The sequence below is a fragment of the Melanostigma gelatinosum genome (genome assembly GCF_949748355.1).
Source record: "Melanostigma gelatinosum genome assembly, chromosome: 8".
NCBI classification, from domain to species: domain Eukaryota; kingdom Metazoa; phylum Chordata; class Actinopteri; order Perciformes; family Zoarcidae; genus Melanostigma; species Melanostigma gelatinosum.
This window is the reverse complement of record NC_136641.1, coordinates 24,981,705-25,006,095: the sequence shown is the minus strand read 5'-3', so window position 1 is coordinate 25,006,095 and position 24,391 is coordinate 24,981,705. Positions and strand designations below refer to the sequence as shown.

Below are 24,391 nucleotides of genomic sequence, written 5' to 3'. Positions count from 1 at the left end.
CCTGCTGTCCTCCGCTTTCCTCTCACCTCACCACACTTCCATTGTTCCATGTATGACAAATATATATATGTATGTATATGTATCGATATGTAGAGAGCAGAAATACAACTTATTGTAGACAGGTTTCATCACAAAGTCAAAAAGTGTGTTTACTTTAAATGCTTCAGATTTAATAAAGTAAACAAATGAACAGCAAAAGAGTCCATATTTACTCTGAAAAATATATAAACTCAAAGTACACAATATTCTCTATTTCCTCTTCTGAATTATTCTTCGGATATCCACCAAACGTTTTTAAAGTCTGACAAAAGTTTCTTAGGAATCCAGTTTTCTGTGTCGGCGTGAGGTGAGGACAGACGGAGTTGGTTTTCCACAACAGCACTTCATAACTATACCACCACCGGCTCCTGTCGGACCAAAGCAGCAACATTCCTGGATTTAAATATGCAGAAGTTTTGACATTCAAGCCGTGAAGTCTACACAATGTCACTCGAGTCTAACAAATACTGAGAGTAGGAGCAAAATTACCGTTTCAAGCATCGTGGTTTGAAATAAGCATTAGACTCAGGAGACAAGAGATAAACTATAATTGTAAAATACATTTTAAAATCATCGAAGCAGCATCAGTGAGAATTAATAACACTCCTCTGTTCTAATTTGCTTGCTCTTCACCAGCAGTGCTGCCACGCACGGTGTGTTGGGGAAAGGAAAAACACGAGTGAACACTAAAAAGCTCCAACTCAACCTTGTTGATTGAATCCTGCAGTGTTGCGATGTCAAAAAAAGAACAAAATATAAAGACAAACGTGATGATTGCGAGAAAGGATGTGGCAATTCAGAGAGTAGCTCCACAAACATGGCGCCTAATATGTTGAAAGGTTTGTTAGCAAAGTTTAGAATGTGTTGAAGTCACTTTACTTTGTCTTTGCTGTCCTCCGTATTTCCTGCACATCAAAAAGCACTGATAGAATTAGCACATATGTCCAGAGAAAGCCCGTCTGAGGTATTTAAAGACACTCTGCTTCCCATGTCTACCCTTCACTTTGCTGTTTCCTGTCCTTCTCTGCCATTTTATAGTCAGGCCAAATCCAACATGTAAGCTATATCCTGCGTTAAAAAAAAGCAGAGAAGAGACAAGTATCACCTACATGCTGCCATGTCTTGAAAGATGATTTTTTTTTCCCCTCTATATGTAATATAGTGAAGCTTAAAACACACATGACCTAGTGGCAGTGAGAGTCACCTGACTGTACAATGGCTCACAGGGGAGAAATATTCTGCAGAGTGAGGGGAGATGTCATCAGAAACCTGCCAGTACAACAGTAAACACTACATATGGATTATGAATTATCTGTTATTGGCTCCTTCGTACTGAGAAACATCGTATTAAAGACGACACTGCGCTCCTCTAAAACCGCAGCACTGAAATTTGACTGGTACGACTGTAGCTGAGCTGCTTACCGAGTGAATCCTTAAAGCCCTTTCCAGTAATGCAATGTGAGCATGAGAACCACGAAGGTCCTGCTTGAGTAGTCCTGTCCCAGATCCAGCGAAGTTGAAAAAAAATTCACACGAGCGGTCTCCGGGCTTCGCCCACTGAGTCATGTTGCTCGGCACGACTCGAATGCACACTCACTTACTCTGACACATTACTGCGCTGAAGTCGTGCTAACGTAGGGATTCCTGCCACAGACGCACAGGAGACATTTTTACTGAACCTGATCCCAAATCAGCGTCACGGAAATCTAGGCACGCTAACCAGCTGCAGGGGGTCCGGGCATAGCAGCGAGACGACGACCTTATCATAAAAGCACTTCTAAAAGGACCAAGTTCAGAACTATTATGAAACAATATAGGTGTATTAGTGCTGATGTGCAGTTCAGGTACGAAGGAATCGTGTGATCCAGAGCCAACGATGAGTCCAAAGAAGTGCTCACCAAAATAAAGCTGAGCAACCTTTCCACTAAAAATCATTGCTAAAAACCCACGAAGAAACGCTACTTTTGGGCTCCATTAATCTCTCTAATCCCACCCTCAGTTTGAGCATCAGCTCTCTTTTGTTCTGCCGTGAACACGTTTGATCCTTTGAGCTGTCCAGTTCAGATAACGGTGGCCTCCAGCCTGCTTGATTATCGTCATGTGCTGCTCAAGACACAGAAACATCGCGGGAGAATATGTGGTCACTGTTCCACAGGAGAGGTCGAGACAGAGACGCACTTCCTCTTGAAATGTCAAACGGTCAATGAGATAAGGAACTCTGTAATTCCAGATTTTATAGAGTTTAATAACGTCTGTAATCAACATGCCACAACCTGAGCAGTGAATAACCTAGACATGAACAAAAAGACGTGTGTGTTTGTTGAAACGTATTTGTAATATTGTATTTAGATATCATTATTATACAACAATCGTAACGTTGTGTAAATGTTGTGTTGATATTCATACTATTTTAATGTGTATTTTTTATTTTGATGCTCATACAGTAGCAGTTTGCGTCTGAGCCACGTCCTGTGGCAAAAAGATAAAGATGGCTGATTCATTTCTCTCTCTCATGTGAGCAGGTATACTGACTTAAAGTCGGAGCGCTCTCTCCAATAAAAGTGCAGAGAGATTCTTGCAATATTGCTGCAAATACGAGAGAAATCCACAGTGAGTCATTTGTAAATAAGAAAAATCCAAAGAACACTGGACTAAGGGTTTATTATAATGGTTATAATTTGGACAATTTAATGAATTAAATTCAATATATTAACAATGTCTGTCACAATAAGCTTATATTCCATTTTCACTGCAAGGTGAATTTACGTTTGGGTACTTTTTGACATTTGAAAGACTAATTATCAAACAAGGGTAATAATAGATTCATTGGTGATTGAAATGATTATCAGTTGCAGTTCCGGGGTGGACAGAGCTGGGCGACCTTTGCTGCCACTCTACATGTCATTTACAAACTAATATTACTTTCTGCATAAACCAACACAATAATGAAGAGGCAGCGATTCTAAGAAAAGGCATTAACGTTTCATGAGGTGGTCTCCAGCTGCTTCCCCCGTTTTAGACGGAGCCCATTAAGGCAACATGGGAATAAAAAAACGAAAAGGGCTGTCTGCTGACACACACACACACACCCACACACACATCGCAGTTAGACATCCGTGCGTGGCAATATTGGTGAGAGGGCAATTTACAGGCAAAATAAGCAAAGAAGATGGGGGGAAAAATGTGTGCAAAATGGTGCCACTATAACAACACAGATGCGGAAGGAGAAGAAATTATGGAAGGTTATGTTGGAGAAATGTTGAACCCATGTCAACACTTTATAGAGGCGAGGAGAGAGAGGGGGGGTGGGGGGGGGTTGTACCAGAGTAACGCGGGGGATACTTTTGCAAGGGTACAGTACGTTCTATGTACACAGCGGCTCTGCTTCCCCGCATTTCAGCACCGTGGACAGCGCCGTCTGCACATTTTCAGCACCGTGGACAGCGCCAGGTCACTCCGCACCGACGGACCTATAACTGACGCGGAGGCTGCGCCGAACTGTTGCTCTCCACCCCCCCCCCCCCCCCCCCCCCCCACCCCACAACCCCCACAAATACAAACACACGCACAAACTACCTCCCGCCCCTGTTTAAAACCCACAAAATGATGCATTTGCGCTTGAAAATAAGAAAAAAGAGAGAAAGCAGAAACACCTGCAGTGATTCTATGACGGATAAATGGATGCGCGGATGAAGGTAAGGTTATACTGCACAGCGCAGTACAAGGTGCTCTCATCCTGCAGTCTTTATGAAACGGTCATGATACATTTGAACGCCTCCAAAACAAAGTGTTTAAGAGTGTGTGTGTGTGTGTGTGTGTGTGTGTGTGTGTGTGTGTGTGTGTGTGTGTGTGCGTGTGTGTGTGTGTGTGTGTGTGTGTGTGTGTGTGTGTGTGCAAGCCAGCGTGAGTAGACCTGCAAGTAACCAGCTGTAGAGCATCTGGACTCACTGCCCTGATGAAAAACCTCTCTGTAGGATCATCATACTTCTTTGTCGTGGCTGTGGGGTTCCGTTTAATAAGACCGTGTGGTTTCTGACGGTATAGTTGCCTGTTTTTTTACTTCACTCCAACCTACACCTGTTGGAGGGGACGCAGTCACGATGCCCCCTCGTGGTTTCAACACGAATCGCGTCCCCCCCCCCCCCCCCTTCAGATATGCTTATAAAAAGAAAAGGGCTAAAATGCTACACTGACGCATATTTTTATTCAATTTTTTATTTATTTCTTTATTTTGTACAAAACCACACAACTCAGAGTGGGAGCCTGATGTAAAGCACCGCCCGCGGTTGTGTACAGACTGCGATAGCATCTCTAAGGTGGTGTATCATCCCACGCAATTTCCCCCCTTTCTATGCAGTCACTGCGCGTGTACACCAGCCATTAGAAGTGTGTGTGTTTTGTTTTTCCACTGGGTGTAATGGGCATAATAACAGGAAACATGGGCTGGATGTGCCTATGCGGGTGTCGATGAGCGAGAATTGGGTGTTTCTCGTGCAAAATAATTACCATCATACACGCTGTATGATTGAAGTCAATTAAAAAACAACAACACTAGAAAACCAGACGTTAATAAAATGAGATTAAAAGGGTGCGATTGACTCACCAACTCCGATTTTCTCCTCTTCCGTTGGTATCCACATATTTGGTTATTTCCCCTCCGGTAGAGCAAGCCACATTATGTCGATATCGTGAGATGATGCTGCTGAAAAAAAAATGGGAGCTGAAGGCTACAAATTCTGCTGGCTGCTCGAACATGGGACTACATGTCTCGACCGGATTCTGGATCCTGGCGCTTGTGTGCGTTTGCAGTAGGAGGGGAGGAAAGGGGGGAGGAAGGAAGGACCATCAAAGCCTCGATATCTCCGCTCTATTATGTCCCCGGCGTGTGTCTCCAGTCTGATGCAGTCTCCGTGTCCACCTAATGTAACGCACACACACACGCGCGCGCAAGCAAGCAAGCGGGCACTGCACGCTTTCATGCACGCACACGGTGAGCGGTTTTTCTGGTCTCCAAAAAAATAAAAAAGGTGTTATTGCAGACGCGTTTTAAGTGGAACAAAAATGTTTCGTTTTTTCCCCCCTCCCAAAGCTTGTTCATTTAATTATTTATTTTGTTGTTCCTGTCTATTTCTTTTCTTGCAGCCAATCGCGCGCAAATCCGGCTGATCCAATACAATAAGGCTGCTCAGCCGGCGGGAACGGGCTCCGTCGGGTCGGTAATTAGTGGGTAATAGGTCGCGATGTCCGAGCTGTCGAGCTGGCGCGAGAGAACCCCGAGAAACCTGCAATATACCATAAGCTGCGCCATCTTTCACGGTCGTCACATGACTCGTTTTGTCAACACCGATGTGTCAAGCATCATTGGCAAATATATGCTCCCTCTCTTTCTCTCTGCGTGGCAGTTGCATGCATCCATCACACACACACACACACACACACACACACACACACACACACACACACACACACACACACACACACACACACACACACGCACACACACACACACACACACACTGCGTTTTCTCCCGCTGTAGGATGCTGGATTGCTGGCTGGCAACGTGCCACCTCTGATTGTGAATGCGTTGCTTTTTGGGGGGTGTTGGGGGGGGGGGGGGGGCATAAAGTAGCTCCCGGTGTTACGGATCAGGCCAGACCATGTGGGGAAGCACCTCCTGGTTGGTTGAGTCATTTCAAAAAGAATCAGACCCACTACCGGCGGTGCTTTGTCATAGTGCAGGAATGCTCCCACACGGATGAGATGCAGCTATATAACTCCTATAAAGGCCAACCCACTTTGGACTCGAGTTGCTGCTCCAGCAGTGGGGGGGTTAAACTGATTTAACTGCACAGTTTGAACTGATTTAATATCAAAAAGGTGAGTTCAGTTCCTGGAATTAAGTATTTGTATTTTTTATTACGTTTTGTTTATTGCTCCCTTATATGCCCCCCACACACACGAAGGTCTGAGCTCTGTTTGTTTGTTTTTGAAAGCCTCCATCATACTGGGAATAAAATGCTGGTGGGTATGTAATACTGAGCTGGTTATTTATTTTCTTAATAATCTTTTTATGGCTTAAAAGAAACAAAAATAAAATAATGGGCCTAGAAGACACAAAAGAAACAGTTGGCCTGTAAGCTGATTGATGTGAAGTTGAACACTGTTTTATCATGAAGTGAGTCACTGCTGTTAAAACTGTTAAGGGGGGTGATCAACACAACCTGCATTACTTTGCTGTGCAGCGTCAGACCGCTGGAGTTAAGAGTCATCACTATTACATCCACACAACCTGTCGAATTACTTCAGCACGTCACAGAACACTGTCAATAAACGCAGCCTCGCGTCTGTGAACGTTTCAGGCCTTGAAGTTGTTCGTCTGTCTCACCGAGACCTTGATCTGGACATTTACACACCTGGGAAGAGAACACGATGTTTGAAACCAGGTGAATATACAGTTTTAATCTTAAAACGTCTTTGTCGTGTATCTCCCACTCGCATAAAGCTGTCTTGTCCTGTACGGCAGAAAAGAAAAAAAACAGAGTGATTCTGTGAATATTGAGCGTCCAGTGACTTTGATGTAGTGTGGGAGGGAGGGCAGTATTCACCAGGGTAATTTCTCTCCATCACACGCTGTGACTGACTCCCATCTGTCTATTACTTCAAGTGGAACACTGTGGGCGGTGTTCCAATCACATACATAAAGCTGGAAGAGTGTGGGGCGTTTCGTAAGCTAAATATGCATCCCAGCTAATAAACATTTGAGGGAGGAAAAAAAAAAGAATGACAAATTATAAGCTTCCACCGTACTTGCTGAACGCACTGCTGCAGAGACGTGCTGAACCGAGCGCATGTTAAAAGACAAAGGATTTGAAAAGTGCACTTCTTCTCTGAGCAGTTGCTGCATTTAGCTGTGATGCAGCAGCACCGAGGCTGAGACGCACCGTCCGCCTCACACAGTGAGAGCTGCTATCTGTTTCAACACTCCCAAAGCTAGCAGGCAATGAGAGCCGGCCGAGGAGGCAATAAGAGCCACCCCCCCCCCCCCCCCCCCCCCCGCCCCAACTCATCCATCACACTGCCTTCACACAAACACACCAATCTTATATCTTTTAACTCCTCAGGATCATGTTTCATGCATCCTGTACGAATAACTGCTGACTGTATGGGCACACACACACACACACACACGTGCCAGAAAACGCTCATTTGATCCGTCTTAATGTGGTTCTGGTGACTATTTTAAGGTGTTCTATTATTAAACGAGGGGGAGGCCACACAGGAACATTTAGAGGCGAATCCCTGCACGCACAATTCTAAGAAACACACGATGCATATAAACACTTTAAGGGCAATGACGGTGGAATTGTTCACATGTAATGTGTGGCACAGCGAACATGTGATATAAATGTAGATCTAAACGCAGGTCGTCTCTTATTTCCTGCATCGTGGTCACAAGCAGCCTGGAAAACACGTGCTCTCATCTCACTGGACGTGATTTAGCTCACTTCACTGATGGTTTGGGCCTTGCTGTGGAGGAACAGAACTGAGACATTATCATATCCTTCATCATCATGAGGTGGATCTGTACGGCAGGAAGAAATCCAACAAAGACAAGACACACATCAAAAAACACAGTCACAGTTTAAAATGGTCCAACTGGAGCAGACTTTCAAGGGTTGAACTGCTTTGTAATCTATTCCACTTGTACGGCGCAGAGCACTGAGAGGCAGATCCAGTCCAGTATTTACTCGAGCGGTATCAAGAATTAGCCAGTCCCCTTTGGCTCAGATGAACAGTAGCTTTCAATTTGCGAGAAGAACTGTATAAACCGCGGCAGCTCCATCAGGATGCATCTACAAACAACGGCGGCGCGCGTCGTTCTCTGTGTTGCTGGTGAGGCTGAACACAGGATGCATCCATGACGGCGGACAAAGAAAAGCACACGTTACTCTGATAGAAGAAACACTTTTAACTTCAGATTGTGTGCCAGCTGAAATAGAAAAGTGCATCATCTCCATAGAAGTGGATGTTATAAGTCTGTGCTGGAATAATAACGTAGATAGAACATAACGATAGTCCAAGCATGAAACTCAACCTTTTGGTTATTAAGCGGGAGGTGCTTTAAACACAAGTTTCGGGGGTTCGATCCCTCCTCCTCGCTCCTCATGTCCACTTGTCAAAGTGTCCTTAAGCGAGACGCTAAACCCCAAAGTTGCTCCTCAATGCTTACGGTGGCTTGAATGCAGCTACGCTGTGCTGTGTATGATTCTATGAAGACAAGTTTAAGTTCCCCTGTGTTCCATCAAACCAGAGTTCACCATCTGGTTCAAAATATTGACCTAACGGTTCCCTTCAGGAGCTCCTTGCTTGTAGGAACCCGATAGAACGATCACGTTTGTGTGTTAATTTGACTTCCTGGGCACCGCTTCCTTCCTCTTAAAGCGGATCCTTAAAGGTCTCATATGATGCTCATTTCCAGGCTCATACTTGCTTTAAGATTCAAAAAACACATTTTTCTGATACCGTCAGTCTGAATATTCACCCTTTGACATACACTGTAATAATTTAGAACGTTTAAAACTGTGACACGGTCTCTATACTGTATAGATGTGATGCTGACGGCTCGTTTAAAGGCAGTTTCTGAATACATGCATTTCTCTATGCATTGAGCGTTTCAATACTATAATAATAATCACAGCATTTAAAGCACTTTATAATAATCGAGAGACATGAAAATCTCATTTTATAATGTGGAACCTTTATAATTTCAGTCCTGGGTGACTTATAATGTATATTTGAGTGAAAACGTACAGAAGAGGTTGTCATTCGGGAGTTGTGTTGTTGATGCGTGGCCTTAACTTTTTTAAATTGTTTGCAAAGTTCCCTTTTTGTTTGTGTTCAATGGAGAACAAAGTGACACAGCATTTGTTTTCAGGACAGAAAAATACATAAATATTGCAATACTTTCATCAGTGTTACCTCCTTCAGTGACTGAAAAGACATTTAATTAAATGAAAATCTTCAAGATCGCCACCTTTAAAAAGCCACACATGTTTTTCACTCCTCCCCTGCAGCAGCTTATGAAACGTCCGATCATCGTTCACACGTCATCAAAGAAGCACACAAAGATCATTTTCCGTCTTTATTTATCGTAAAAATACTTTAGATACATACAAGCTGTACATAAACGGTCTCAAGGAACTCAACATCCAGGTCTTCTCATGGAAAAAGGAAACCGGGAACAGAAACAAGGCAAAAAGAACACATGGGAACAATCCAAACATTTTCAAAAAAGTGTGCAAGTGGAAGAAAACATTTGTTTTTCACAATGTTGGAAGTTTGAAGCCTCCTGTCACTCTACTCGGAGGAAAGTCAAGTTTGAAATGAAAATACTCTAAATTTGACCAACGTCTTCTATTTCGATGTGAGCTCTCTTTCAAGGTTCATAGCAAGATCGATTTCATCAGTTTAACACCAGACGTCAGATGTTCCCCGTGTGACGGACCGACAGCACAAAGCCCCGTCATCTTCAAGCAAGGCCAAACCCTGCCATCGGCCCAATGAAGCCTCGTAGAATCACACGTGTGGCCGTCGTGTGCCGGCAGTGAGCAGGTGTGTCAACAGTTGTTTGTTACAGTGTCCACGCTATTTACGCTTCCTTCAGCAACACAAGAGCAGCAAGCCGATTTCATTCCTCTCCGTACATCAATCAAATCAGGAGGCGACGTTCACGAATGGCACTGCTGTGTGTGTGTGTGTGTGTGTGTGTGTGGTGTTTTTTGGTCAGCGGTTTTAAGAGTAAAACCTGAAGGCGGCTTTGACGCCATCGGCGACGTGTTTGTGCATGAGGTTAGCTGCCTGATTCAAAAGCTTTATTACTTTTTGGTGATCATTCCGGGCGTTCTGGCAAAAACACGGAGCGAGAGAGAGAGAGCGCCGTCGCATCCTTTGCCACACAAACGCAGACCACACGGCGCTGCAGAGAGCTTTTCCTCCAACAAACACTAATCTGTGACCAAACAGAGGCTTACAAAGTGAGTGAATCAATACCAAATGAAGAGGCTCGCTTAAAAAAAGCCGTAAATGTGATAAAATATAAAACTTTTCCTCACCGCACATTTTCTCACCTCATCAACCACACTTCTTTTTTTCTTATACATATAAAACTATAGCGTTTACAATCGTTTTCTGGCCCACCAGTCAGTCAATTTGTGTGCAAATCTCTATGGGATTGTTCTCCCTCGGTCTCGTCACTCAGAGTGCAGACGCCTACTGTTTCAAACTGGCAGCGCTCCACGTTATCTCCCACCTCATCTGCTGATGCCGTCGGCTCCTCTCGCCTCGCGCTCTGCAGCTCAAACGTCGTCCGGATCCTCGGGTCCCGGACGCCGGTGGCTCCTCACTCGTTCAGGGATAAGATGATGTCGTCCTCGAGGTCAGAGTTGTCGGAGCTGTCTGTTGGTGCGACAGACAAATACAGATTTTAGAAACGTGGGGATACAGAGACAGCAGTTTTGACATTCCGCTGGGAAAGACGACGTTTCCTCGCGGTGACCAGACAAGCATGAAAACACAGAACTGGAGCAAACATCGGCCTCGTTGCATCACTTCATCCACCTTTCCCACTGTAGAAAGAGCACAATCACATCTGGCTTTTGTCTTTAGTGGAAAGGGTCACTGTCGGCATTCATTCATTCCCGACTCTGCAGCAGTCAAAGGTGTTTATTTGTATATTTAGCTCCTGGTTCCAAAAAGTGAAGCTAACGCTGAAGTGTCTTAAACCTGCATTCTCTCTACTGACCACCAGGGGGCGACTCCTCTGGTTGTATAGAAGTCTATGAGAAAATGACTCTACTTCTCTCTTGATTTATTCCCTCAGTAAACATTGTAAACATGAGTTTATGTCTCAATCTCTAGTTTCAAGTCTTCTTCAATACAGCATGATGTTCATTTAGTACATTATGCTCCATTTAGAGTCAAACAGACCATAAAGCAGGGGATGCTTTAGGGCGGGGCTTACTGTGATTGACAGGTCTTTAAACCTTTCATAGTGTGTTTTTACTTCATGAAAGTTAACTGTCACAGTTTTGGTTTCCTAATAATGTATTTTTCAGCGTTCGGTTACCTGAACTTTTGCAGTTCTGTGCTAAAGGGGCTTGTTGATCTGACAAGATCTGAATAACAATCTAAACTTGTGTCAAATCATAAACAGTCAAATCAAGCAAACTGGGTTAACCACGTACAAAGAACACATCCCCAGACGATCAGGATTAAAAAAAAGCTGACATGTTAGCTATCTGGTTAGCTATCGCTAAAACTGGTGGTTCTTCATTTAACTTATTATTATGAAATTATAAACAATGTTTAAGCCTTTTTAAAAGTAGTTTTAGAAAATAAAGGATGATAAAGCTGCAGACACGGAGCAAAGAATGAATAAAATGGAAGTAAAACTACAAATCCCACAATGCAGTGGTGAGGTGAATAAGAACCTGCAGACAGCATCTACTCACCGTTGTCTCCATCCAGATCAACGTCGTCATTATCAGAGTCGTCGTCGTCCCCGACGTCAACACCGTCTTCGAGCAGGCGTGACACCTCTTCGTCGGAGGGAGAGAATTCGTCGTTCCCATCATCCTCCTCTTCGTCGTCCTCATCGTCGCCGCCGTTCTCCAGCTCGGCGATGAGAGGATCCGTGTCGATGTCATCGTCCGAGTCCTCGTCGTCGTCGTCGTCCTCCTGATCGTCATCCTCCTGACGACAAAGAAAGAAAATGGTGAGTTACAGAACGACAGCAACCTCAGAGTCAGTACGATATTTTAACTTGAAAAGAACAAAGTTGGAACCTGATCCTCCTCGTCCTCCTCCTCTTCCTCTGCAAGTCTCTGCCGGCCGACTTCGTACAGCCTGCACACCGTGTCAGTGTTCACAGAGTCTTGGTTCTACGGGACACGCAGGACGAAAAAGACATTTCATTCTTTCATAAATGTAAAAATAAAATAAAATAAAAATAAGACATCAATCATCACAAATTTCAGCCAAAAAGTCACTGACACCTAAAGCAACATTGCGAAGAGAATTTACCTCAATCACAGCAAGGTAGCAGTCTTTGGTATCAGTGCAAAGATCAAATATATTCCTCTTGACATCAATGGTGGCTGAGAAGAGAGTAAAGAACATGTGGAGGAAGTACATTCTCTGAAAATATTGCAATAAAAAACTAAATATTAAAGCAATCAATCATGATTATCAACTACTGCATATACATACATATATATACATTCCAAGTAAAAACCCCTCCATCATCATGGAGGACTTGGAGAAGAAATGACTTCATTATTTAATTGAACTCAATGAAAGGGAGGCGAGGGACACCTACCGATTGGTTTGTAGTCCGTGGCATTGAAGGTCCTGAACGACGAACCAAACGGACTTTTTATCTGCATCTCCATCATGTCGTCTTCATCGTCGGCCTGCAACATCGCTGCAGAAGCCAAAGAGCCACAGCGCGAGTGAGAGAGTGAATAAAAAACACAGCGTGAGGTCGGGGCTCCGCGGCCGCCGTATTGAGCGTGAACCAGCTGGTTCCCTCTGCTGCAAGTCCAACGCTGAGCCTTCTGCCCATATGGCTCTGAGTGACGGTGGTACCAAGCGCACACACACATAAACACACGCGCGCGCACACACACACACACACACACACACACACACACACACACACACACACACACACACACACACACACACACACACACACACACACACACACACACACACAAACACCCCCCTACCTACAGGCTCCGTTCACACCTCCCTACAAACACACACATGCTCACATAATTAAAAACGCACCTTTCACACACTCGCGCCGACTGTGGAGCGAGTTGCAGGCTCGACGCCAAAGCGCTGTGGATTACCCATCATGCAGCGGATTACCCATCATGCAGCGGCTTACCCATCATGCAGCGGCTTCTGTACGTACCTCCATAGATGACGGTGCCGTTGTTGTTGAAGACTATTCGGCACTGGTCCAGAGCGGGGACCGTGTGGAGGAGGTGGAAGGTCCGCAGGTCCCACTGAACCTCCGACTAAGGACCACGACACCGCTTTTCATTTGGATCAACTCAATCTGCTTCGGATTTAATGACACAGCAATTAAAACCATCCACTGGGTTATGAAATCAATTTTCCGTGCAATAAATATTTAATGTTTGGCAGTGAAATTAAAGCTCATCCATCATTGGAGCGACGACAACTTCAAACACCGATACGATCTTGCGCTTTAACGTTTTGCTGAATATTCATTACTAAAGTATGATGTTGAAAGAGCCGTCTGTAACCGCACTAATGCAACCACTTTTAATTTGAGTAATTAGTTGCAAAGATTAGATGTAGGTCTATTTGTGATGTCCCCTTCAGGATGGATTGTAAGAACTCTGATGATCCTTTAATGCTGAACTAAGATGATGGACATGGTACACATTACACTTACTAACACATCAGAGCGTGAGCATTGTGATTGTGAGGGGACTTAGCATGCTGACGTTAGCATGCTGACGTTAGCATTGAGCTCAGAGAGCGTCGCGCCTCAGTACAGCCACTGGTTTGGCTGTAGACTCTTACGCTTTGTTGAAGGCTGAATATTCTGTAAACGATTTAATTTCTGCTGCAAAATATTGACTCAAATGAAGACATTTAAGACCTCCTGTTTCTAAAGTGTCGAAAGACAAATTATTTGTAGAATTCCAAGACGATAAATGCTTTTATCAGCGGAGTATTTGAGACAGTCATGTCTGAAAAAGCGGAGGTGCAGGACCCCTCGCCGTGATTATGGCATTTTAAGCTGCATTCAAACTACCACATACCTTTCCTTTGTACTTGTACTACGTACTGCAGCTGCCCTAACAAAGTATGTATACTATTTAATGTAGTATGCATTCAATTGGGACGCACTACATCGTCATTTCACTGCACATTTGACTCCACTGCTCATATATTCGTTGTGCAGAGGATTGTGGGTCAGAGCTTGCATGCTTAAAGATGCAACCGGACACAGTCGGACATCCGGGTATTTTTGGCGTACTGCATTTGACACTGGGACGTACTAAATAGTCTGTAGTAGGAGTATTGGAAGGCTTAGTTAGTCTACTCTACTGAGGTCTCAAGGATACAATTTCCGTGTTGACGATGACCTCCAGGCCGTTGGGATGGAACACGCCGCTGATGTTCATGTTGAACTTGTCAAACTTGTGGATGGCCTGAGCCGTGCGCACGTCCCACAGCACGCCGTCGTTCAGCACCAGGTCGTCCGTCGGGTTGAAGGTGGCACAGTTCCTCTTGTAGTTGTTGGCCAGGTCCGGGTTGTTTAACTTCAGAGTTACCTGACCCGTCTGGATGTCATAAATCTGGCAAAGAGAAGAGCAGAACGTAAGCCTGCACCACTGAGGCGTAATGCGGGTTTATCTCTCCACATCATGTTTGGAAACAGAACGCTGACACACGTACCCGCGCTATGTGTTCCTTCGTCCCAATGACACGATCTTGTGAGAGTTTACTGAACTCCACGTAATGGTCGCCCAGAAAAGAATGCCTGAAGAACATTTCAACATTTCATCAAAAACACGGCGCCAGTGAGTACAAACGCAGAGTCGTCATGAATGCCAGTAATGCCGTGGTTATACTGGAAGGATGAACGATGCCAACTGCTTGCGTTCCATGAACTGAAGACGGCAGCCTCCGGGCATAATTAAACAGCATGTCATCTCTTTTCTGCAGCTCCCTCTTAGGCAGGCGGGACGTCACCGGAATGTACAGAACATCGGGTAACTCTGCCGTGAGAGAGCTGTACAGTCCGTACAGAAGCCATCATCTGTGCTCTCACCAGAGCCACCAGACTCTTTTCAAAGAAACTAATTCTAACTTGAAGAACACGCGAGTTGCTGGTCTACCGCCGTCTTAATTGGTCTGTTTGTGTCATTGTGGGGCTTTGGTTTGATTCACCAAAGTCCCACAATGACCGAAACAAACTAACCGACGGAGACGGCTGTCGACCAGCAACTCAGCCACGTTCTGGGGAATAACATGTTTTTGTCAATGGAGTCTGGTGACTCTGGCGAGAGCAGATAGATACAACGGCTTCAGTTGCCCGATCTCGTGGCAAAGTAAACTAAAATATTATAAATACTGCATACACTTGATATATACTTTATAGAACCCGATATTGATCTTTTTTTTCGGATGGGCCTTTTTAAAGGCGGCTAAAACATATTTTGATGACGTCCCCGTCCACAGCAGTACATTGCTTCCGTTTCCCACTGCGGGACGAATAAAGGATTATCTTATCTTTCTCCACACTGGGATAACTGGAGGTAATACACAGACTATATATCAGTACTGGAGCGGTTGATCCACAGTCTATGGTCAAACTGTATTCATGTCGTGCACGCCGTCTTGCAACACTGCAAATGTTTCAATATCTCAGACTTTGTGTGCAGCTGGTAAAAATAACAACTGTCTTTAGTCTCTCGTATCAACATCACTTACTTCATGATGAAGACTGATTTCATGCCCCACAGAGCAGACAGCGGGTAACTCCAAGAGGCCGACGTTAAGAGCAGAGAGCCATCCTAAAAGCACCAGATGTGATGGTTAAACATCTCCTCCATACATGTTATAGACTCATGAATATACTCTGAGAACCTGCATATATTGCAAAACACATTCTCGAGCAGAGAGGGACTTTAAATATCTTATATATGGAGGAAAAGTAAGAACACACAACAACAGCAAGACGAAGCATGAAACTGTTTCTCTACGAACCCGCGAGGGCTCCAGGTGAGTGATGGCTGAGCTGTGACAGCTGTAGCTGGCTTCCTCCTGGCCTGTAAACACATTGTAGAGTTTGAGCTGCCCCGTGCACGTCCCGAGCATCAGGAACCGCTCGCGAGCTGAGAAGGCGCAACACATGAACCCACTCTCGTCCTCTTCTGCCTCCCGGAACACGGAGATGGGACGGAACCTGAGAAGAGGAGGAACAAATGTGGCGAAAAGGTCTGCGGAGGATTGGAGGAGAAACCCCACGTTGTGCTCAAGGAAGGAAACAAAGCGACCCACCTGCTGAAGATGAGATGTCTGTCGAAGCAGCCTCCGTCCACCCCTCCGTATTTCGGATAGATAACCCTCCGGGTGTGACGGGATGTAAAGTTGATGGGTGCTTGGCGTCTCTGTTTGGGCTCGGGGCACTGATGGGGGGTGAAGAGGGAGAAGGGCGGGCACGTTGCCACGGGGTTTTTACAGCGCGCATGCTGCTCCCTCAGGTACTCTGTGATGATGCTGTCTAACGCAGGCGGGGACGGCAGGTGCCGGTCGAACTGCTTCTTCATGGCCGGACTCTGGCTGAAGGCGCCGTGGTCAGACTTCTGTCTCAGCACCCGGGGTTTCTTGCAGCTCACCGTGGCGCACGCGGCTTGCCGTTCCCGCGAGAAAACGATCCGTCCGATGAGCGGGGAGCCGTTGGTGCACGGCGGGACGGACGTGCAGGGGAACGCAGGGGAGGAGGACACGGTGGGCTGAGACGTGGAGGGACGCGTTTGTGGATTGCTGGACCCCGGGGTGGACGAGTGAGAGGGATGGCTTGCGAGTCTCGACCCGACACCGTTGGCCAGACGTGGCGTGCGGGGTAACGTGGCGACAGGGGAGCCGGGTGGGGGAGGAGCGACGGGGGGGAAAGCAGAAGCCGCATGTGGCGGGTGAGACAGACACGCCATCGGGAGGTCTGCCTCCTTTGTGAGAGTCGTGGCTGTGTCGTGAAGGCCTTTGGCCACGAGGTGGTTCCTAATGAGCAGCAGCAGCTCTTTCTCGGGGAAGGAGATCCTGGACTTGGCGACCACGCTGGCCCTCTGCAGCCACGCCAGAGACACGTCCGTACCGATCAGCAGCGGCTTCCCGGAAATCCTCTCGATCAGCTCGGCCGCGAACTTGCAGAACTTGACGTGTTCGCTGCGTTTGTCCTGCAGCATGGGCTCCTTCATGAGCTGCTGGATGTGTCCGCTGCTGAACAAAGGCAGCTTGCTGATGATCTGTCTGACGGAGGTGGAGCGAGACAGACCCACCAGAGCCTTACAGGCCAGAGCTCGGATCTGATCTGCATCGGTAATGGGCATCTTCACCGTCAGCAGGGACAGCAGCACCTTCGGGACAGACACGGGAAGTTAAGAAACGATAGTTGACAAAACAAAGAGGAAGTCGCAGCCATGACACGAGCTGGACAAATACTCTGAATCACAGTAGCCCCGCCCCTAAAGCATCCCCTGCTTTATGGTCTGTGTGACTCTAAATGGACCATAATGTACTAAATGAACATCACGCTGTATTGAAGAAGACTTGAAACTAGAGATTGAGACATAAACTCATGTTTACAATGTTTACTGAGGTAATAAATCAAGAGAGAAGTAGAGTCATTTTCTCATAGACTTCTATACAACCAGAGGAGTCGCCCCCTGGTGGACACTAGAGAGAATGCAGCTTTAAGAACATGAAGCTTTGGCTTCACTTTTCAGAACCAGAGGTCGAGAATGAAAAACTTGTGTCTGTAACTTTTTTGTGAGGTCACGCTGACCTTTGACCTCCAAATTCTAATCAGTTCATTCTTGAGTCCAAGTGGACATTTGTGCCAAATCTAAAGGAAACCCCATCAAGGTGTTCCTGATGGACCGGACCGGACCGGACGGACAACCCCGAAAACATAACGCCTCCGGCTACGGCTGTCCCCGGCGCACAGGCGTAACAAGCACAAAGGCCTGAGAGCCTGGAACCGTTCAACGGTACCTTGATGCCGTTGTTGGACTGCACCACGTTCCACATCTTAGTGAGCACACTCTCGCTGGCTTTGGTCTGCTGAGGCAGGCGGCGACGGGGCGTGCCTGCGATGAACTTGCCAATGCTGGACATGCGTTTGTCCGGAGCACAGACGCAGTTGATGACGACCTGCAGAGCCGACTTCTGAATGTCGGCATCATTTACAAACACCTCTCCCTCGGCTACTGCCAGGACTATACTCATTCCTGAGGGAACATGAAACACAGACACTTAGAGGAAAAAACACAAAAATAATACTTGGGAGTACCAGCTGGGCACAGGGTTTATGAAATGAATCAAAATACAAAGCCACTGCATGTTATTACATTCTGTGTAGAGTAAACAGGATTTATTATAATGGCGGCTGACCAAACATTCTGTAAATGCCATGCTGCTTGAATGCGTGAGCGACTATTGTCCGCATACGTTGTCGTTTCATGCAGAATATAAAAGACGTAAGTAGCATGACGACCCCTACCAACAGTGGAAACAGCGGATCCTCCCTCATCAAGCACAGCGACGGCCTCCGACAACAACAGCTGGGTCTTTGGAACAACTGTGAGGATGCTCAGGATGTCGAGAGCATAACGCACTGTATCGCTCCTACAGGGCAAGAAACATTCATCGTCATAATATATTATCAAATCCTTACACCGCCACATAACACTTCATGGAATAAAGGAAAGGAGAGTTACTTCCTGGTCCATACCTGCCATAGTAGGTCCTCCAGTCACAGGCGATGGAAATGAGCTGCAGGAGGAGCTGGACACATGACAGCTTGTGAAAGAACTCCGCTGGTTCCCAGTAGAGTCTGAGCGGGCCGTACTCGATCAGAAACTCCATCATTTCCACCACCTGCTCGCGGCTATAGCTGACCGCCTGCAGGACGAGCACACAAAAGGTCAGGGCGGGAGTTCAGACGGATGTGCATTTCATTCACGCTGCCTTTCCAAAATGTGGGATCACAGATTAGTTACAGTGAGATGAGAGGGAGACTCGTTATTCTTGAATTGTCATATCATTTTTACTATTTTGGGGCAAAAATCCCACCAATCGTTGTCTTACCTTATAGTATGGTTGGGAGTGAATGGGGGCGCCCCCCTCTGTGCGCTGGAGGGATTGCTTCACCTGCTCCACCTTGATGGCCAGGTGGGCCTCAAAGTACCTGCGCAGGGCCATGCAGGTGTGCTTGGCGGTCTGCCTGCTGGAGAAAATCTCGTCATCGCTCAGCAGCGCTCCCTGGTCCTCCGGGTTCAGGATCTCCAGAGTGCTGATCTGGAAAGAGTCCGTTCACGTCATACACTAGTACACCATCAGCGTCCGTCACACGTTTACAGCGCGGCTCGCACGCAGCACACTGCCGGTCCGTCCTACCAGGTTGACGAGGCGTCGGAGCCCGTCCTGCCGGTCGAAGAGCTCCAGGACGGCGCGGAAGGAGAAGGAGATGGAGAAGAACATGGTGGCGTGGCAGCAGCCGGACGCGTGCGAGCACTCCAGCAGCCACAGCGTGTATCCAACCACGTCCGACAGGATGGAGTGAGGCAGCATGCACACCTGGAGAGGAGAGGACACACTTAAGAACACAGATGTGCACCACAGAACAATTGTTAGCAACATTGTTTTCATTTATTTTTAACACAATGAAAAACATACAGTCGCTGCATTAACTCAAAATAAATAAAGACTGTTTTTAGAAATGCCAATCTGGAAGTATAATATGGAAAATGGAGTATAATTATTGCAATCGATTCAAAGTATAACAACTATTTAGAAGAGAAATTTTTATTCCACAAGCTCGGTAAACTGCGCTGTCCACAGAAATAAGTCCTTCACTTCATGGTCGGTTAAATCTAAATCCTGAACATAATTGAAGGGCCTGCATATATGTTCATAAATGTAAGCTGTTATCCTTTTATACGCAAGTTATCTTTTCTAAACGAAAGCTTGATAACATCCGTCTTATCCGTTGAGCAGTGCTCGCTCTGTGAATATTTTTCTAAACTAATTCATCGTTTTGGCGTTGAGGTCTATAAATGATCTTTCACTGTAAATCTTTCTCTGGATACAAACCCAACAAAGAGCTTAAGATACAGTTTCATTAGTTTTAAAGTACGGTAATCACTTGATCTTATTCCACCGGTGTGTCCACATTAACCATTCATACTGTATACGTTTTGTCTCAACGTCACGTTTGGTGCAGAGATGCGGGTTTGTTGTATGCAACACATTTACACACAAGACATTTGTGAGCAAGAGAACATGATGACCAGAACAGTGGAGGAACCTGGTGTTCATTAAACTTAAATACAACAGACAGACCAGTTCATAATTGCATCATTACATCTTAAAGCATCCTTTAGGTACTTTTGAGATAAATCACAATGTCATCATTATCTAAATTCAAGACAATATCTTATATCACAATGCAGTATAACTGCAAAGCTTTCCTTTGACATGTACGGCACAAAGTACAGTGTGTTCGCATGCTGTGCGTGTGTTCTGTACCCTTTCCATGGCGTCCTGGTTATAGGCGAGGTAGTACAGGCACAGAGACACTCCGGTAGCAGCCATGGACGGCCGGGGGATTTCCAGCAGCTTCTGAACTCCTCCGTGAGCCACGAACTCTGCAGCGAACTTCTTGTGCAGCAGCAGAGACGCCAGGTACTGCGAGAAGAGAGAGAAGTCAGAAGAGCTGTGGACCTTCTGCTTCGGCCCCATGGAGGGTCACGGGGGGGGGGGGGGGGGGTTACCTTCAGAGCCTCGAAGGTGAGCTGCACGTCATTGGTCTGCTTTAGGTCCATGTAATGCATGAGCAGCTCACGGGCTCCCATCTGCATGAACACGGCCAGCAGCTGCAGGGAGGAGGAGCATCAAGAACACTGAAATCATGTTTTCACTGGTGAACCCTGTAAATGGCTGGTCACTGGAACCAATGGTGAACCAAAGCTTCTTCCTGTACAGACTACAAATGCACGAGGTGAAGACAAAAAAGCTTGAGTAAGGTGTCGTATCAAACTAGAATATCTGAGGAATCGATTGGTACCAACATGTCACGCAACAACTTGTAAGTAAGCATGGGGATGGCCATCACATACCTCCATCAGAATGTTCTATGCTCTTTTACACAGTCAAAAATTATTTTAATGAATTTTTACGACGAGAACACCTTGGCGCACACTGCTGAGCTTCATGTTCCCAGCTTTCAGATAGATAACTTCTATGTGGTGGGAACTGTTGACTTTTTATCTACGCTTATCATCCTCTGTCCCCAAGCCCTCTAAACAAAGGGCCAGAGTGGTGAGAGGTTAAGGAAGACTGACATCTACTGGTAAGTCTGTGACAAGACAAGGAAAATATATAACTTGCACGAAGTGATTTAAAAAAAAGCACATTTGCATGCTTCAGAACAGCATTTCACTGTACACGGTGTAGGCCGGTGGTAAGGGACAAACCTCCTGATATTCTCCCAGAGGCGTGAGATACTGCAGGATGAGCCTCTGCTCGATCTCCGGGGTCAGAGGGTACAGGTGGTAATTGTTGCCGATCACCCAGGGGCTCGTCTCAGACCAGCTGCTGTTGGAAAGCTCACTGAAGTTCCTGTCTGGGTCTGGCAGAGAGAAATTTAGCTTCTGTTTCAGGGTCCTGCCGCTCTCCCTCTCCGCCTTCCTTTTTAGGTAGCTGCTGCCGTCCGACACGCCTTGGTGTATCAGCGACCCCGGGGCGGACATGGGCTTCATCATGGTCTTAACGGCCGAGTTGGCGTGGCTGCTGGTCTTATGGGGGGAGTTGAGTCGGAACGAAAGCTCGTTTTCGGGCTCGATGGTCGAGAAGGGAATTTCGCCGTCCTCCTCCGGCCCCGCCCCCTCCGCTCCGTTTCTCCCCGGTGTGAAGGGCTTCTCCTCGAAGCCTCCGTCGACGGTCTCCTCGTCCAAAGGCAGCAGCGGCTCGCTCAACGTCTTCCTGGGGCCGGGGCGTTTGATGTCCCTTTTGTTCTCCGCGTCCTTATCCTGAAGCTCGCGCATCCGGTGCAGCATCAAAGGAACCTGTCAGAGTGAGGCAAGAAAAAAAACAAGTTGACGGAACGACGCTCCTTCACGTCACCTGGTGACGATGAGCAAACTGCTCTGATGCATTGTGGGATAACAGAGCTCGTGTTGTAATGCCTCGTCTGTCACTGTGTACTTTCACATCATTCGTTAAAAGTAAAACGTGAGAGCAGAATTCCACACTGACCAAAACAGAGTTCTCCTCCCTGTAGTTGGCCGCGATGTCCTGGTTCTCCATAGCGCCGGCCAACAAGCCTGTGGCGTAGATTCTGAGGGGCTGCTCGGCCTCCTGAGCCCACTTAAACAGCCTTTCAACTATGCCCTCCTGAGGAGAAGGAACACAGGAGAACGGTGAAATACGTAGAGAAAGGAGAACATGGAGGCGTTCTGTATGTTCTTATTTTCTGACTGCTTCCATCATTTAGATGTAGCTCTAAATAAGAAGTATTGATATTGTAGGTTTTGTTAACTTTTCAAAATGAACCTTGGAAAGATTTTGTAACTTCAAAAAAAGAATCAGGGGAACGTTTACCTCAGTCCTCACAGAGCGACAGTCAAAGCGTAACTACCCTGCAGGCTGGACTGTGACTCCACAAACAGAAAACTGAATACCTCTTGTGGGACGGCTAAACACAAATACAAACTGTCCCCAGTAGAAGGTGTGTATTACCTGATGTACCAACCTCTGAACACAACATGTTGGATGTGCAGCTAGAAGACTACAAGAACGTAAAAGCTCAAATAAACGACACGCGTTGTTTGAACAGAGAACAAGCTGAACACTGTTATCTCATCATGAACTCAGAAATGACCCACCTTCTCCTGAAAGACCACGGCCGTCTCCAATCCAGGCATGATGTTCTGAAGCAGGCGACAGGCTGCTGCATTGAGGGAGAATTCTCTGCTGGTCATCACATAGCTATTCACCAACTACAGAGGGAAGAAAAGAAAACCAATCAATGTCTGACTCAGACACGAGAATATAAATCCCCCCCCCCTCCCCTTATTTTGCATAAAATGTTTTGTCTGCATTGTACTCTATCCATTCGTACCGTGTTCATGAAGTCATCATTCTTGAACAGGATCTTGAGCAGGTGTCCTAACACGCATTCCGGGTCAGCTCTCCCTAGTGGCCGAGAGAGAAATATCAAAAACACACATACACGTTAATCAAATCCCCATTAATATTCACACGTGTTGTTTTGTTTTATTTTCATACCAGGGTGTCGGTCATCAAAAGGGTCAGGGTCCGCTTTGTGGTACTCCTCCGTCTCTTTCTCAACCAGCTCAGAGATTCTGTAAAGTTTCAGCACATTTACCACCTTTACTCAACAAAACACACCAGTCTGTAAATGAGCACAGAGGCACAGCTACTTACTTTGTGAGGATGCTGACCAGCTCCTGAGTGCCACCTTGCTGCTCCCTCTCCCACTGTTCCAGTAGAGCAGTCAGCTCTGCCTTGGAGTCCACACTCGCAGATGCCGACGCCATGGCGCAGCCTGTGAGGATGGCATGCACTTAATATCATTTGATTCCATGAATAACACATCCAGTCCAGACTCATCTGCTACTCCATGGGGTCAAAACAAAGAGCGCTGCTGTTTTGCATCTATTTATAATCTTAAAAAAGTCAACAAACACCACTGAATCACAAATATAAGGAAAGTGTGATTGCAGTCAGATGATAAATTTCGCTAATAAACAGGAGAACAATGCGTTAAGAACAACTCGTGTGTGTGTTTAGGTGCAGCTGCTCTCCAGGGACTGAAACTGTCAAAAACATTACTTTTCAAGTTAGCATATGAGATTTAAATATTCTCGCATAATTTCTGCTTTGATTGGGAGATAAAGCTCCAACACTCAACACCATCAGCATGTTTTCCCCTTCATTTACTTGCAGCCATTAATCACTGTACTGGTCTGCCTGTTGCGATTTTGGCTAGCTACACTGTGGCTAAACAAGGAAGCTAACACACACAGCTCGCTAGCGACACTCTTAAAAGTGGTCACTTTTGTTTTGACTTCCTGTGCTATAGTCCGCATTAAGCCTGAGCTGTACAGACACGTACAGTTTATTGTGTCCTATTAAAATCATACTTGAACCAACGGAAGCTGCCTGTACGCGTAACCACCACCTAGCGTTGAGTTAGCAAAGAGTAGCTAGCTAGCAGCATCACAGGTGAACCTGGCTACTTAGCTAGCATGCTAACTTTACCTCGTTGTTCCGCTCAGTTCTTTTCCGGTTATACCAAATTTGCCGAGACTTGTATCCACCGATACCGGTCCAGACCGGATGGTTCCTATGTGACTATTTACGTACCGATCACCGTTTCACAGCCAACGCTTAGTTTGCTTTATTGTAGCTTTGCGTCCACAGTTTATTATCATTATGGCGAACACGTTGCCGACGTCATTTCACCAGCGACAGTCCACTTTTAATGACGAAACGACT

The 24,391-nt window shown here is 46.2% G+C and overlaps 2 protein-coding genes across 3 annotated transcripts in view; both read right to left on the bottom strand.

Annotated features, from left to right (window-relative positions):
- The window catches only part of LOC306780418 (dedicator of cytokinesis protein 3-like), a gene marked incomplete at its 5' end in the record, with an annotated part of 46,892 nt that extends 42,213 nt beyond the window's left edge, over positions 1-4,679 (bottom strand). Inside the window, one exon of the mRNA XM_079272790.1 lies at positions 4,643-4,679. Coding sequence (XP_079128916.1) covers positions 4,643-4,679 — 37 coding nt within the window. The remainder of the gene's footprint in view (positions 1-4,642) is intronic.
- A 4,496-nt stretch (positions 4,680-9,175) lies between these two features.
- Positions 9,176-24,349, bottom strand: dcaf1 (ddb1 and cul4 associated factor 1). Of its 2 annotated transcripts, none has more exons than XM_079272856.1 (25): positions 24,260-24,349; positions 23,318-23,438; positions 23,159-23,235; positions 22,992-23,065; positions 22,756-22,869; positions 22,127-22,264; positions 21,346-21,936; positions 20,644-20,745; positions 20,399-20,557; positions 19,268-19,447; positions 18,959-19,168; positions 18,603-18,772; positions 18,372-18,496; positions 17,864-18,099; positions 16,151-17,226; positions 15,857-16,055; positions 15,581-15,663; positions 14,543-14,627; positions 14,209-14,442; positions 13,020-13,113; positions 12,417-12,521; positions 12,122-12,195; positions 11,884-11,979; positions 11,551-11,791; positions 9,176-10,495 (listed from the first exon to the last, which is right to left on the bottom strand). In XM_079272856.1, the coding sequence occupies exons 2-25, from the start codon at positions 23,428-23,430 to the stop codon at positions 10,440-10,442; spliced, it is 4,632 nt and encodes a 1,543-aa protein (XP_079128982.1). In that variant the 5' UTR covers positions 23,431-23,438; positions 24,260-24,349; the 3' UTR covers positions 9,176-10,439. The 2 variants fall into 2 exon arrangements, with proteins under 2 accessions (XP_079128982.1, XP_079128981.1); XM_079272855.1 differs by having other exon boundaries at positions 24,155-24,308.
- Positions 24,350-24,391: the final 42 nt, after the last annotated feature.

Excerpts from the sequence above, each read along its gene's own strand:
- dcaf1 (XM_079272856.1), bottom strand. The coding sequence starts at position 23,430 with ATGGCGTCGGCATCTGCGAGTGTGGACTCCAAGGCAGAGCTGACTGCT. Across the intron at positions 22,870-22,991 it reads ATGATGACTTCATGAACACG|TTGGTGAATAGCTATGTGAT; the intron begins GTACGAATGGAT and ends TTCCCTCTGTAG. Across the intron at positions 17,227-17,863 it reads AGTCCAACAACGGCATCAAG|GTGCTGCTGTCCCTGCTGAC; the intron begins GTACCGTTGAAC and ends TCTGTCCCGAAG.